The sequence below is a fragment of the Copadichromis virginalis genome, linkage group LG15, assembly GCF_057382275.1.
Source record: "Copadichromis virginalis isolate Kocher_CV1m ecotype Utaka linkage group LG15, C_Virginalis_male_GT1.1, whole genome shotgun sequence".
NCBI lineage: Eukaryota > Metazoa > Chordata > Actinopteri > Cichliformes > Cichlidae > Copadichromis > Copadichromis virginalis.
In genome coordinates this window covers 34,226,138-34,242,345 of record NC_140632.1, presented here as the reverse complement: position 1 = coordinate 34,242,345, position 16,208 = coordinate 34,226,138, and the positions used below count along the sequence as shown (strand labels likewise).

The window sequence follows — 16,208 nt, the reverse complement described above, 5'->3', positions numbered from 1 at the left end:
CTGTAGCTATTCTTTAGGTACAATTGGCTGCTGCTGAATCACAGCCAGACAGAGAGCATTCTACAACACCAGACAACATTGCAACCCAAGTTGTAGCAGAAAATGGAAGCAGATCCACATCCCTTCTGCAGACACAGCTGGAAAGTAAATTAGCTACTCTTCCTCAAGGTATAGAGTCTTGTAATAAGAAAGAGGGACATCTTGCTGTGACTGTTGAAAGTGACTCTGAATTACGCAGTAAGGCAACACCTGAAACAAACCTATCTGTTTCCACAACGCCGGTAACAAAGGACACCACCAAAAACACTGAGGTATTATGAAGACAAATACAGAGTTTTAACTGACAAACTGAGTTTAATACAAAACCGCAAAATTAAAACATGAGGGAAAAGATTTTTAAAATGTAACATTTCTGAAATGTTTTTTTCCGATCTGAAACCAATTTACTAACATTAATTAATATCCATTTTCATAAGTAGAAGGTGAAAATTGACATATTGTCGCTCTACATTAAACATATTTTTCTGACTACCAATCAGACTCTTGTAGGACTTAAGTTTTATTTTCTTCTACTCATACAGTATATAAAATAAGAAATAAAACTGGTTTGTTTGGTTTTTTTTACATTTTTTTTACATTTATAAGGCTACTTCCACTAACTCAAATAAGGACACAGGTGCACATCTGGCAAAAGAACAGCAACGAGGCAAGAGAGATGTAGTTGGCTCTAGGCCACCAACTTCACCCTGCCCTCCCCATCATAGTGATGTCCAAGTGGGCCATCAGAGACCACAAACGTAAGTAACAGGATGTAGAATATACATATTTGAGTTCATATTTTTAACCATCAAATTATTTATTTGCCTCTTTCCTGTTATTCCAGTTCATCAGTCAGTGAAGGAATATCTGTGTATTTTCACGTTGTCGTTTCTAAAGACTTTCACTGGGATCCAGAGAAAGACTTTGTTGTGTTAAAATCTGCTGCACTGTTAGGAAGCTGGGATGGTTCGATCGCAATGTTCACCAGGTATAACTTATTGTTGTTATTTGTTTGTTCAAAAAACAATGTTTTTTTTTTTATTCTCCACGGAAAATCAGTGAGACTGAATTTAGATGTGATTAAATATTCCTATTTTTGCCAGTATAGAAATTATATTAGCTTCTATCGCATTATTAGATTGTTTGTCATCTGTATGTCCCATCTCTAACAATAACTTTCTGTTTAATAGGTCTCTTGGAGATAAGAGCTATCTTGTTGAAAGACATGTTAAAATTCCCAAGGAAAACCTTCATGAGCGTATACCCTACAAATATGCAGTTTACAAGCACAGTAAAAAGGAGTTAATTTATGAGGCCATCTACCAGGAAGAGAAAAATGACTACATCAACAGATGCCTGTCGATCCAACAAGGGCTTTTAACAAGAGAAGGTATTCTAAATTCATATTATTGATATAGATTTTGCAAATATTAGATTTAATTACGGTATTTAATAAATGCTAAAAAAAAAAAAAAAAAACCTGAGAAAAACAATGATTCAATAGTGGGCTTTAATGTATGCCCAATTTTTAGACCTATACTAAGAAAACAGTCTGCTTTGATGATGTCACATCCACAAGAGAGCAAACCCTTTTTCACCTCCATCAACTGCTAATCTCCAAGTAAGGAAGGAGGCAACCTTTGGTCTACTTAGTCAAACAGCAGACATTTTCACTGGAGAGATGTTTATACTATTTTTACTGTCTGTGAGAGTATGGTTTTATTGTAACGAACCCTCCTCTGCAGTCAGTTGTTGACACTAGAACCACAATTTTCACATATTCTCTCCTCAGTAAAGTCTTCCTTGATAGTTTGCTAACTATATGTAAGATATTCATTAGATTGAGAATTTGGTGAATTTTAGCACTGAAAGCGCTTTATCTACATGCCTCATTCACCCATTGACACCCATTCATACAGGCACCGTTTTTCTAAATTTAAATGCTTTCTGTCTAACATTCACACATATTTACACTCTGATGAACACTTCGGGGAGCAACTTGGGGTTCAGTGTCTTGCCCAAGGATATTTAGGCATGCACACTGTGGGAGAAGCCAGGGACTGAACCACTAATTTTAGTAGATGACCTACTTTACCGCGTACTCCCTATTTTTAAGCAGCAACAGGAGCAAAAATAATGTCAGTGAGCTTTTATTCATTCATTCATTTTTCATTCACAAAACCATCTCACCACAGTGACTTCATTGGTATCACTGCACCACAGTTATAGCAGAAAATGTACATCCTCAAATCAAAAGCCAGAGACCCAACCTTTCTGATAGCAACAGGAAACAAAAAAAATGACAACCACAAAAAGATCTGAAAATAAGTGTAATATGTTTTACATTGTCATAGACCACCAGATCTAACTTGATTCAATCAGTGACTGAAAATCAGGTTAGGACTGATTTTATCATGTAGGGCTGTGGCTTATTCTCGCTATAACCTTAGATCTAAACCTGTCATGTAACTTGTGGCAGGCAGTAGGGCTGTGCAATATGACAAAATATATAGGATGAAGAAATTAAAACATCTTTTCATATTATACGCTATCGTTTGTTTCGTGGTGTCGCAAAATACACTGTTTACGGCAAAAAAAATTTGCTACCACCTATACAAGAATCACATGAAAGAGTATCGAGAGAGTTTACGGATGACAAGCAAAAAAGAGCTGTCAAAATAAATACTAATAAATACTAACTCTATAAATACTAACTAATACTCAAAATAAACCTTAGACTCAAACGTTAGAACAGGCATTTCTCCGCAGCATGCCATGTAATAAATATTGACAAAGAAAATGGCGGCCCATACAACTTATATCTAAAACTATATAGTTTCATGCATGGGTCAAAATACTCAACTCCAGGTACACGAAGCCCCGCTGAAAACACTTCACACAAATCGAGTTGCGAAGATTCACAGAATAAGATAAAATGTACTATTTTGTGATATATTTCGTTATTCGGGACAATAGATGTCTTATATTGGGATATGAGACTTTGGTCATATCGCACAGCCCTTCAGGCAGGAAGAGGACTCAAACGTAGGACTCATGAACAAAAAGGGGTAAACTAAAAGAGGCAGCTTTATTATGCTGTGACAAAACTCAAATACCAGAAATAAGAAAACATAGCCCTAAAACTAAAAACTAAGACCAAAACAAACTAGAAACCTGGGAACTAGAAGCTAGGACCTGGAAAATACAAAGGAACACACAGCACATGGAACAACATAACAACAGGCAGAGGAAACACTGAGACAACGAGACAGGACCGACTGGGGAGACAAAGGGATGGTCTGGACACAGGGGATGCACGAACATAGAGACAAGAAAGACTAAACATAAAACACGGAATAAAGGGGAGGCACAATAAAAGAAACCTAGGGAGTAGAAACTATAGAAACTATATTAAGTTCTATGGTAATGAAAATTCAATATGCACAAGCCTAAATGTTCTAATCTTATATTCCCCCAAAAGTGTAGAGGATCAAGCTTTAAAGCAAGATGTTCAGTACATAATAAGTCAGAATCAATCATCATTAAATGCACCCGGTATTGGCCAAAACAATAGTATGAATGGACCAACTGAATAATAAATGTAACCATTACCAAACTTGATGTATTTTGTGCTTCAAAGGTGAATGGCATCAATATGATGATATGATCCATCCCAAATTAAACACTGCCTGGTACTGGAATACTGCAAAAAAAACTGTGATGGAAGGGAGAGATCAAGCTGGCTGGGAGATGTTAAAAATAATCTTTGATCTTCTCACAACCTGGAATGAACAAAATGTAGAAAACTTCTTTCTCCTGCTGCAACAGTTCATTCATACATACACTTATCCTCTACTTCATGATGGTATGGAAAAACGGTGGAGATTACCATATGGTTCAGAACAGGTAAGTAACAAGTGTTTTATGTTTCAACATATTACATCCATAATCCAACAGTATAAGATAAAGTACTGAATGTTTCCAATGTTCCAATGTTTTCTGATATTCACCCTTTGCCTTTTCCAGATTAAAAACCTACTAAAAAGGTTTCTAGAGGAAATTATTGGTCTTAGGGCCAGAAAGAAAAGTGAAACAGTACAATCCTTGCTACCAAATCTCCATGCAGGGATTATTGGTTTGCTGGTCTGCAACATGCATCTGAAGGACAGCATGAGAGATAAACTTTCCATTCTATGCAGTCTTCTTTGCCTGCCTGAATTGGCGCAGGGCCAGTTTGCCATTTTCTGGGAAAACTTTGCAAATCCTTTGACAGATAAAAAAAGGTAATTAGTATGTGGTTTATTTTTAAGCATAAACATTGTGACAATGATTGTGTTTTTACAAAGATAATATGGGGACAAGAACAACCCAGTTTTAAGTTAAAATTTACTAAAACATTATAAATTGTGTTTGTTTACATACAATAGTTACAACACTGCAATTTATCATCACTTTGGAATCCAGTCACCTATAATCTGATCAACCTGATTTGACTTTGGTGCAACAAACAATCTGGGTTTTCCAGTGTAGTGCTCCTGTTAAATTATCTGGAAAAATGAATGTCTCCTGTCCTGTGTTATGTGAATTTTTTGCTGGTCTTGTATGTTTGCTTATCTCTCGACTTATACAGAGTTGCAGATGCGCTGGAGAACCTTTGCCACACTGCTATAACACACCATATTGAGAAGTGGGTCTTGGTCATCCCTCTGATTCATCTACTGAGAGGAGAAAGCAAACCATTTGAGCCAGTTACCCCAGTCTTGAATCCACAATCTGAATCTTGGAGAGGCTTGAGGGGAATCAAAGGACCCAGCTACGCACAGTAAGTGCTTATCCCCCATAAAGACATTAAATGTAATTAAATTTGTCTGGTCCCATTTATCTGCCCTGACCCTAACCCCTTTAACTAGAAATCGGATTGAGATCATGAAAGAACATGCATACCTGGCAGCCATTGATCGTCTTCTTGTGCACTCTTGGATGTGTCTCATACGGGTGGATGACCTAATGAGCTTCATGTCCAGTCCAGTGAGAGTTGAACTACTAGACATTCTTCATTATTTGCAGTTCAGCATCAGATCTGGCATAACTCAACCCATGTACAAGGTATTTATTCTTAAAACAGTTATTTTGTTTTAATAAAAACAGAGTTTTAAATAGCAAAGTGAAAATTAAAATTAATATTAATAACAAGTTTTACTTATATTTAACATTATATAACTAAGTAATGCTTAGGTATATAAAATTAAGTTGTCAAATAAATATGGAACTTCCCTCAGTTCTATAGAAATAAATTATTAATTAATAATACTGTTTAATTAATTATTATTAACTAATTAATTTTAAACTAATTAATTTTATAATTAGTTAATATTATTAATTATTATTTTGATTGTCGCTGTTTTTAATAAGAAAAACTTTTTTTCTCATTTTTGTGAGGGGGTTTATGTCTGCTATGTGACAAGAGACTGAGTGTTGTGTTCAAAACTGCCCCAAGCCAGATAAGATATATAAATAAAATAAATAATTAAAAATAAAATTAATCAAAATAATAGTAACCACAAGTAGCAACCCCAAAAGTTTAAAAATAAAAGTCAACACTGACTTTTGATTTAATACAGGGTTATAATCCTCCTCTGCCAAGGAATGTTTTATTATGCAGTTTCGTTTTGGTCAATTTTGTTTATAGCACTCAACTGATCTGATATGCAAAGGCCTGTGATTGGCTAAAGTCCCTTGTCACATGATATTTTAGCCTAAGCCTAAAAACAAATTTCAGAATAGGAGCAGGAGCTGAAGTCTCTCCTAGACCACACTGATTTATAAAATGCTGAAAGGCTACTCTAGATTTTATGTCCAGTGGCATGTGTGTTGTTGCCTTCAACAGCTATGTCTCTTCATATTCAATAAATATCTACTATGATTCTGATTACAGGTTCTGATAAATTTGATATCCCATGTCATCAAAAGAGAAAGTCACCAAAATAACAGGTACAATAAAAAGCCTCTGTTTGTCATTATAGCCCAGTATCTGTGAAGAAGGATCAATATTGATTTTTAGTGTCAGTGCTGATGGCAGTCTTTCCTCAAACAATAATGTAATGTTTTCTTCTAGTTTCGATGACAAAAATGGAGAGTGTTGCCTGAAAACTGCAGTAATGCTTCTTGGCTCTGTCTGCAATTTCACAAAAGATCCAAATGACTCTGACCTTCCTCTCCACTTCCTTGAACTAGTCTGTCTGATAGCCAAGGTCTACGGCCACAATGATTCCCAGGTCAGAGCTGCTTGTTAGTCGGTTGGACTACCATATGAGCAAAATGTCTTTATGTTTCTTTTAGCTAAACCTCAAAATTTTAAAAAAACAACATAAATTTTAATGCTTAAATGTAAATGTTGATTTCACATTGACAGTGTTTAGTTTATTTTATTTCATAAAGAAATTTACAAATGTTACAGACAAGAGAGCAAATTCAGGAAGAGTCATTTTGGGAGACATTAGAAACAATGAGGAAGTGGCGAAGAAATACCTTCAGTAATAAACTGCTCAATGAATGGAATCATTTGCACTTTTCTGTACCCAATGAAATAAAGGTAAGTAGAAATTAAGTAAGCTCTTGTTCTCTGTTATGGTGTCATATAAATAATTCACTTTGATCATCAGCACATTAGCCACTTAGATATAGCTCATCTTACAAAACAAAAAAAGAGGACATCAATGTACACTAACAGTCAAAGGTTTGGACACACCTTCTCATTTAATGGTTTGTCTTAATTTTTACTACTTTCTACAATGTAGATACAAACTGAAGACATCAAATATATGAAGCAAGATATATGGAATTATGTAGCAAAGAAAGAAAAAGATAAATAAATCTAAATATGTTTTATATTTTAGATTCCTCTGAGTAGCCACCGTTTGCTTTGGTGACAGCACTGCAAACCCTCTGCCTTCTCTCAGTGAGCTTCATGATGTAGTCCTGAAATGTTTTCACTTCAAAGGTGTGCCAAGTCAGGGTTCATTTGTGGAATTTCTTGCCTTCTTAATGGGGTTGGGACGATCAGTTGTGTTGTGCAGAAGTCAGGTTGGTACACAGCTGACAGCCCTATTTGACAACTGTTAGAATTCATATTATGGCAAGAACCAACCAGCTAAGTAAAGAGAAATGACAGTCCATCATTACCTTAAGAAGTGAAGGTCAGTCAGTCTGGATAATTGCTCACACTTTGAATGTGTCCCCAAGTGCAGTCGCAAAAACCATCAACAATGGAACTGGCTGGCATGAGGACCACCCTAGCATGGCTACCACAGCATCCTCCATCCCATCCGGTTTGGACCATCATTTATTTTTCAACAGGACAATGACCCCAAACACACCTCTAGGCCATGTAAGGGCTATTTGAGCAAGAAGGAGAGTGATGGAGTGCTGCACCATGGTCTGGCCTCCACAGTCACCTGACCTAAACCCAGTGGAGATGATTTGGGATAAGATGGACCACAGAGTGAAGGCAAAACAAGTGCTCAGGAACTCTGGGAATTCCTTCAAGACTGTCGGAAAACCATTTCAGTTGACGACCTCATGAAGCTCAGAGAGAGAATGCTAAGAGTGTGCAAAGCAGTAATCAAAGCAAAGGATGGCTATTTTGAAAAACCTAAAATATTAAACATGTTTTGAGTTATTTCACAATTTTTTGTTTACTACATAATTCCACATGTGTCCATTCATAGTCTTGTTGCCTTCAGTAAGAATCTACAATGTAAATAGTCATGAAAATCAAGAAAAAACATAAAAGGAGAAGGTCTTTATTCATGCTCAATCATCCAGGTAAGTAAATCCCCAAAAGTTAATTTTATTCATCTGGACGTTTTCAGTGGGAGAAACGTTTCGTCACTCATCCAAGTGACTTCTTCAGTCTCAGCTGACTGCAGGTTTCCCCAGTCTTATAAACAGTACATTTGCATAATGACTGAAACCTGCACCACTGAAAGAAAAATGGGATGGGAGGTCAGTTGCTTGATCATTAATATGCAAATTCTCTGGATATTAATGATGAGTGATGAAACATTTCTCCCACTGAAAACACTACGTCCAGATGAACAGAATGAACTTTTGGGGATTAGAGGAGAAGATGTGTTGAAACATATGACCGGTAGTTTATATGTACCTTGTGGCCTCATCTTTGCCCATCTCAAAACATTTTCATAGTTGGGGACCAAAGCAAGTGAACAATAGTCTCATTTTACTTTTAATTGCTTTTGTTTTGCTTCATTTTTGTTTTTAATTAAATGTGTACCACATTTATTTTCTGTGAAGTAAAGCGCATTAATACAATTTTTTTTTTTCTACAAGAATAGCATGTGTGATAGGTGCATTAAAGTACGGATCAAGTTTGGACTTGATCCTTATTTAGGCCTGCAGTCTGCTCTAAGCCATTGTTTTACACATATAAAAAGAGCCTGACATAACTACAACTATGAATTCGTTTTTGAAAAAAGAGAACTAAAATCAAACCAATTTCATGAAAAAAAATTTTACCTACAGGAGTTCTTTTGATATCTGCCCACTTCAGTTCACTAAGTACTCTAGGCTAAATACGTCACAATTGCAGCTATCTGGAATAATAATGCGTCACTTCTCTTTTTAAGATAGCTGTCCTAGTTAGTTTTTTTCTTCATGCTACAAGTGAAAAACAAACTCCCAGCTGTCTGCCTCTCCTTTTTCAGAATCATTTCAAGTCATTTATCATTTTAAATATAGCAACAAACAAACAATAAACAAACAGTAAATACAGTAAAAAAAAAAAACAGTAGGACCACTTGTTACTGTCAAGCATCTAAGTCTAATGCCACTGCAATTGGCGGTGGTATCCAGTGTTGGGTAAGTTACTTTAAATTAGTAACTTAGTTACATTACTAGTTACTTCCATCAAAAGTAACTCAGTTACTTCAAGTTACTCGTTACTTTTAAAGTAACTAGTTACTAGGGAAAGTAACTTTGGTTTTACTCAGACTTCTCTTGTTAATGTGTTGCTAACTTGATACCCAGCAAGAGTGCCAGTCTTCTAGCTTGCTTACTTGCCACAAGTGCACTGTGCCACCTACCAAAGGAAAAGATAATGTGCATATTTCCACGAGAGAAATCCCACGCCTGGACCGTCGTTGACCGCCACCATGATTATAGCCTACGTCACAGCGTCATGTGCGCTTTTTACATCCAACACAAAAACTGCAGTCGTGGTGCTTTCGATTGTACTCAGAACTCAGAAATTCTGCCTTCTGAATAGGAAGATGTAGGCAACACCAGACTGCAGATGAGCTGCATACAGAGCTGGACTGGGACAAAAAATTGGCCCGGGCATTTTGACTAGAGACCGGCCCACCATTATAGCAAATATCATAAAGCCTTTGAATGCAAATAAACACTGTTGTGACAGTGATGTACACTGTCTTGATGGTATATATGCATCAATCTATCAATCGTTTGTTGTAAGACTCAGATAATTATTTATTAAAAGCGAGACATTTGAAATGAGAATAAGAAAGTATTTCTTTGTGCCCCCCTTTCCCTGTTAATGCCCTACCTGCCCCCCTGGCAACACTTTGCTAGATCCGCCCCTGCACAGTTACCAGCTGTCAGCTACTTAAAAAAGGATCCTGGTGTTATTAGTCTCTCAGAAACAGTTCATAACTTCCCTTCAACTCATTCATGTCACCTAAAAGGTAAACCTGTTTCTCCATCACCTGTTCAGCTCTGATGATTCAGTAAGGACATCTCCTGGTTTCATCTTCATGTTTCCCACTCACCACATATACAAACCGACATCCTGACCAGCAGGTTTACAGCTGTGGCTCCAGCAAACATCAGCTGATACTAGAAATTAATACTAAATAAATTCTAACAACAGCTGATCAAGCTTAAACGTGCTGCTGTTGTTTACCGCGACATCCGCTGGTTTCCTCTTTCTGGCGCAAAGTGGGCGATAAATAAACAAGAGAGAAAAGCTGATCAGCTGATCATTGATCAGTTTCATGATTGAAGTAGAAGCAGGAGAGGGAGGGGGGAGAATGAGAGAAGAAGAGGCAGCTGTGCAGCGTAAACACAGAATAACTCCAGCTTTGTGTCTTTTTCATTGTAGCTGAATTACGGGACAAACTGTTCCTTTTCACCTCAATACGAAACCCGTAATAATTTCTCTGAATACGAAACGATTCCGTTTTTTACGGGACGGTTGGAAACTCTAATAATTAACCATATGAACAAAATAAAGTTCAACATCAGTAACATAGCACCACCCAGCTGTATAGAAACCCCGTCATGCTAGCTAGCACGCAGTACGAAAAAGTCAGCATAACGAAAATAAACTCCAAATAAACTTGGTTTATATCTGACCCAGAGAGACTGCAGGTCATAACGTCTTACCTGAAGTTCACTTCGGGTCTCTCCTCCTCCTGCGTCCCCTTCCTCTCATCCACCTGCTGCCTCCACCACTTGCTAATGTTGTTGAATCTGTGGAAGCTCCGCGATAGCCACCACACGAAGTAACGAATAACGAGCCTATCTAAATCCCAGTAACGAGTAACGCGTTCCTGGTTTTGGCATAATAACTAGTTACTGTGCTCGTTACCACAATAATAACGTAGTTACTGTAACGCGTTACTTAATAACGCGTTAGTCCCAACACTGGTGGTATCAGACAATCTTCTGTGAAATTTGAGCAGTTTAAGTCCTTTGTTTCCTGGACTGTAATTTCAGAGTTTTTATCAAGTACAAGTTAACATGCCTATTAGTGGACACTGCAATAATCTATTAAAATGCACATCTTTTTTGTAGGTATGGAGCAATATCCTGAAAGTATCTTTTAGTCGTGAGGAACACACTAAAAACTGGAGAAGTACATTCATGAAGGATTTTGAAGGCAAACTGAAATATGTAAGAATTAATTTTTATTTGAGTTATCATCATTGCATGTGCACCTGAAAAACATATTGATGATATGTGCTTGTGTGCTAGGAAAATCATGTAAATCAAATTGGAATATACTGTACCACAATGGAAAAGGCGAGCAACACATGTCCATCATTATGCAGCACAATGGAGAAATGTGCACTGGAGGCAGTTGCACGTATTTGCCAGGTATGATTTCAAAAAATTACGAAAAATGCTTATTAATTTCACATGATATAGTTGTACATTCAATGGAAATTGAGAGGGAGGGGGTGGGGTAATAGAAAAAGTTATAAATTAATATTAACACACACACACATTAACCTATTCCCTGTTTTCTGCTTAGGATAAATCTGGTGAAGGGGTGTTGAATCTTTTGAAAAGACATAATATCACAAAGTTTCTGAAGCTTATGTCTGTTGTTGTGGTGGAGTCATGGCCCAAAGTCAATGGAGAGTACATTCAAGGCGAAGGCTCAGTATTTGAGTATCTTATGAACTGGCCCATGGCCAAAACTATCTTCCAATTGGCAGGTAAACTTTAAAATTGAAAAAAAATGTACTACTACTCTTTATTAATGTCTAGATTATTGTTACTCTCTAACATAATATTAATTGCACATTTCTGTGTAGTGCCCATTTCATGTTTATATTATATTTTACATAAATATGTGAACGTAAATGCCAGGCTGTGGGTTTGTAAGGCTGGATGTGTTATTTGTGTAGTATATCTATTTAACAATTTTTAGAAAATAAATGTAGAAAGCCATAAACAGACTTTCATTTTATTTTATCTAAAAAGTCAGTAAAATGTGTTTGGGTTTTTGTACTCTTGTTTTCCAGGTGCTAGAGAGGGACTGGTTAAATCATTTTCAGATGAAGCACAAACCATGATAGCTTTGGGGACTTCAGCATTCAAATCTGTATCAGAAAGGTTCCTCAATGGAGACATTCAGTTTAAAGCTCTACTTCACATTTTCCAGAGAAAACGTGAATTTCTTGATTTGCTGAAAACAGGTGAATACGAATATCTATCTACTTCTGCCAGTTCTGCTTAGCATTCCTCTTTCTTTTCTTCACTCTTTTGTCTACTTCCTATTACTTCAGATTGTTTCTGTGCACTACTCTTTTCCTCTGAAGGGTTTTTTTTGTTTTGTGTTTGATTTGTTCTATTATTATTATTATTATTATTATTTCACCTTCTACAACACATCCCAAAGTATGAAATGAAAGTTATCTAGACATTTGAATTTAGTAACACAATTTGCAATTTTAAAAATGATGTTACATGAATAAACTCTCTACAGTTACATTGCAGTTTCACATAAAATGTAAAGCGTGTTATTGCTCCCAGTACCACGAACAAATTAATAACAGCCAATGTTCTATAAAATCAGCAGAAGTTTGAATGGTCTATTTGATAAAATCTAGGTAAACAAAGATATTTGCATATTTACTGAATAAATGGTTTCTAATCTGTTTAATTCACAACCCAGAAATAAAAAGAGGTGTGTGTGTGTGTGTGTGTGTGTGTGTGTGTGTGTGTGTGTGTGTGTGTGTGTGTGTGTGTGTGTGTGTGTGTGTGGTAGGAAATGTACAAGTAACATGATAACAAAATTTTAGTGGGTGTTATGTATTATGGTCATCAAAGTGTTTATACTTCTCCAGATGGTCTATGTGATGATGGTCGCTGCAAAGATGAGCAAAACATGAAAACATTACTAAGACTGAGAGAAGAAGAAGCAGCGGCAGTGAATACTGAAAAGGAGCGGGTCAAAAGTCTTCTGCAAATGTGCCAGGACGTTCCAGAGCATGTGAAAGGTGGGTGGTGCTAGCAAACTGAGAAAAAAAGAAGCTTGCAAACTAAATTCCAAAAATGTTGAGATGCCCTGTAAAATGTAAATAAAAACAAAATGCAACTCTAATAAAACCTATATTTTGTTTACAGTAGATATAAAACATATCAAATGTTTACACTGAGAAAGTGTACAATATTAGGAAAAAATATTAGCTTATTTTTAATTTGATGGCAGCAACACATCTCAAAGATTTTGGAAATTGTGCACCATCTGGTCTTCTTTTAACAACAGTCTGTAAATGTCTGGGAACTGAGAAGACCAGCGGCTGGACTTTTGGGAGAGGAATGTTATTAAATTTTTGTCTTACATAGTATTCTAACTGCTCAGCAGTCTTCTTTGCTGTAGCTTTTTTTTTTCATGATGCTCCGACGATTTGCAGTTGGTGAAAAGGTCCCAGCATTTTCAGAACTTAATTTTTACTATTATATTTTTATATCATTATACTCTTTTTATTTAATTGTTACAACTGTCATCTCAGAGTAAAAAGTTCACAGTTTAAACCTCCCTGTTCTGTGGAAGCTTTTCTGTATGACTCTGTGGGTTTTCTCTGAGTACTCCTGCACATCAGGTGCTGTTAAGGTGGTGATGGAGCTTTTGGCCCTGTTCTAGATAAGACTGCAGAAAAAAAAAGGGTCTGATATCTCCTCAATGATAGAGATATTTAAAAAAAAAAATGAATACCTCTGGGACAAATTTACCAATGGTCTACACGAACATAAAGCATTTTTTTGGTGTTATAAAGTTATTCTCAGGATTTTCCAAGGAAGCATAGTGTCAGTTTTGCAATGAAAGGTGTGGGCACAGGTTCTTTTATGCCTGCAGGCATAAAAGAACCTGTGCCAAATAGAATTTAGCTTTTCAAAAGCCAAACGTTTTGAAGAACATTTAAATAAAACATGCTAACATGATTTACAAAAGAATGATTTTATTTCGTCGGATACAGCAGTGACAGTTTCCAATCGAATGTTTTCTTTTGCTTGTTTATATTCCCGGGAGAGGGTATGTTATCACAATGAGCATGCATTTGGCCTGGGATGGTTCAAGGGTGTCAATGTGGTGCCAGAGCTTCTGCTGTGTCCTGAAACTCTTTTCTAAGACCTCACCCTGAATGTTTATAGAACCAATTCATTGTTTTGGGTAAGCAGAACATATCTTAGTAGTTTTTCATTAGAAGTGTGGACATTCATTTTTTAACACTGTAAAAATAAATAGATCCATATAGGAGCCTCTGGAAGGACCGAATTCAGGAGGAATTCTATTGATCTTAAAAGGCTGTTGCTACTTCATATTGAAAGAGTGAATAATGAACTCTTTGGGTCTAGAAATAATTAAACTAGGAAAGGACTGGGGAAAAAAATTTTGGTGTTATATTTTCACAGTAATTTTTATGCTTACATCTTTTCCACAGTTGATTTCAATGGATTGGACAAAAAGCTTGATCAGAACACAGATACAATGAAACTGAATGAATTTATGAAGGTCCGCACTCTCGATGGACTGATCTCTCCTACAGCTGTAAATGTCACTTATTTCAATCTGTGTGATACAACCTGCCAAATGGCTTCAGAACTGAATGCCATCAAAGACAGCATGATCTTCAGAACATGCTGGAAAAACCAAGTGGAGGAGCTATCAAGAGACCAATCAGATACAGATAACACTGATAGAAATGAAGAAATCTATACCCTTGACCAGGTCTACAACAAAATATTTCAGAGCTGCTACAACAATTACAAAAAGCTTTATGATAGTCTAAAGAGTGGAGAACTTCTATTGGAAGAAATTGACAACATCTTTGAAGGCTATAAAGGAAAGTGTGAAGACTTGAAAAAGGACTTAGATATCATGTGCAGAGTAGACACATCTGATAACAGAACATGGATCAAAGAAAGGGTTAACCAAATTCAGCAATACCAGGATGTTCATCTAGCAGTTGAATCTTCCAAAATCATTGAGGACATCAAAAGCATGCTATGTCCAGAAGGGGACTTCAGTGTACTGGAGAGGTTGCTGCAAATGGTATGTTTAAAATTACTTAATATTATTTAAAAACAAGGTAATTGAAAGAAACTCTAGGCCTTACCTGCAAAATATTCACATTTGACTTACTTTTGACTCCTTTGATGGATGAATCCAGTCATGTTCAGCTAAAGAAAATATATTCTTGATATATATTATATAATTGAGTTATTAAGATAAATCCATTAGTGATCATGTTGAACAACAGACACTGTTAAAAATCATTTTGATCTTGTTCTCAGATGTAAAATATTCTAAAAGAATGACAGACATGAAATGTGTGTGATCTAAACAACCATCATAAAACATTTATTTGGGGGTATAAATACTCTTCTATAAAATACATTTTTGTGGGATTTAATATCATTGTATATTTTTCAGAATGACTCCAGCTTCAAGAAAAACAACCTGAACTGCATTGATGATGCTTTCATAAATGCAAAAAATATTCTTAAAGGCATTACAGACAGTCGCAAGGAATGTCTTCAAAAATTCCTCCAGAGTAAAGATTTTATCCAGTGGATTAAAAAAGAACTTAAAGGTATAAAATATTCTTTTTTTTTATCATTAACAATTAAATATAGGATTTCATAACAACTAAAGAATACTTGTAACTGCAGATATCAATGAGCTGAAAGTTTTTGTTGACCTGGCATCAATCTCTGCTGGAGAAAATGACATGGATGTCGATCGAGTGGCCTGCTTTCATGATGCTGTCCTTGGTTTCTCGTCCATGCTGTATGACCTGAAGCAGGATTCTGATTTTCAGAAATTCAATGAGTCACTTGCAAAATTGTGGAAGGCACTTGATAATGACAAAGATATACCCAAGAAGCTGGTAAGACCTTCCTTTATGAAATATAACTAACATCACTGCTATAAATGGATAGAAGTACTAACATTAAGAAAATGTCCTGATTTATCACTGAAGCTGTTAAAAAATTAAAAACCTTGCTTCCTTCAAATATCATAGGGTATTTAAAAGATATTTCTTAATATAGATATTACTGATACTAATCTATATTAACAATATAATCAGTAGTCTGAGGTTGGATTTAGTTAAGGAACGGTCTGACTACTGTGGATGAATTTTGCTATATGGGCTGTGAAGGTTCTCAGTCATCCAGGTCATCGTGGTCTAAGGAACTTGGAAAGAAAAGTGTCTGGACTTCTTTAAGTTGCTTGAAGACATGTCACCGCTCATCCAAGACGCTTCTTCAGTTCTAAGGTCAATTGGTGGAGAGTCCCAGATTTAGCTCCTAGGGGAGTGTCCTTCAAGAGGGACATAGACCCCTATCCTTGAAAGAGTGACCTTTGTCCTTTAGATGTAGACAGAAAGCCAAGTCTT

General features: G+C 36.2%; 1 protein-coding gene across 1 annotated transcript in view; it reads left to right on the top strand.

The window, feature by feature from the left end:
• Positions 1 to 16,208, top strand: part of LOC146692837 (E3 ubiquitin-protein ligase rnf213-alpha-like) — a 64,568-nt gene that overhangs the window by 3,600 nt on the left and 44,760 nt on the right. Inside the window, exons 4-22 of the mRNA XM_085433058.1 lie at positions 18 to 311; positions 646 to 797; positions 884 to 1,027; positions 1,230 to 1,429; positions 3,680 to 3,945; positions 4,066 to 4,322; positions 4,670 to 4,861; positions 4,950 to 5,145; positions 5,975 to 6,030; positions 6,155 to 6,314; positions 6,497 to 6,631; positions 10,870 to 10,968; positions 11,050 to 11,172; positions 11,330 to 11,516; positions 11,826 to 11,999; positions 12,651 to 12,803; positions 14,250 to 14,860; positions 15,242 to 15,401; positions 15,481 to 15,698. Of these exons, the coding sequence (XP_085289184.1) occupies positions 18 to 311; positions 646 to 797; positions 884 to 1,027; positions 1,230 to 1,429; positions 3,680 to 3,945; positions 4,066 to 4,322; positions 4,670 to 4,861; positions 4,950 to 5,145; positions 5,975 to 6,030; positions 6,155 to 6,314; positions 6,497 to 6,631; positions 10,870 to 10,968; positions 11,050 to 11,172; positions 11,330 to 11,516; positions 11,826 to 11,999; positions 12,651 to 12,803; positions 14,250 to 14,860; positions 15,242 to 15,401; positions 15,481 to 15,698 (3,777 nt within the window). The remainder of the gene's footprint in view (positions 1 to 17; positions 312 to 645; positions 798 to 883; positions 1,028 to 1,229; positions 1,430 to 3,679; positions 3,946 to 4,065; positions 4,323 to 4,669; positions 4,862 to 4,949; positions 5,146 to 5,974; positions 6,031 to 6,154; positions 6,315 to 6,496; positions 6,632 to 10,869; positions 10,969 to 11,049; positions 11,173 to 11,329; positions 11,517 to 11,825; positions 12,000 to 12,650; positions 12,804 to 14,249; positions 14,861 to 15,241; positions 15,402 to 15,480; positions 15,699 to 16,208) is intronic.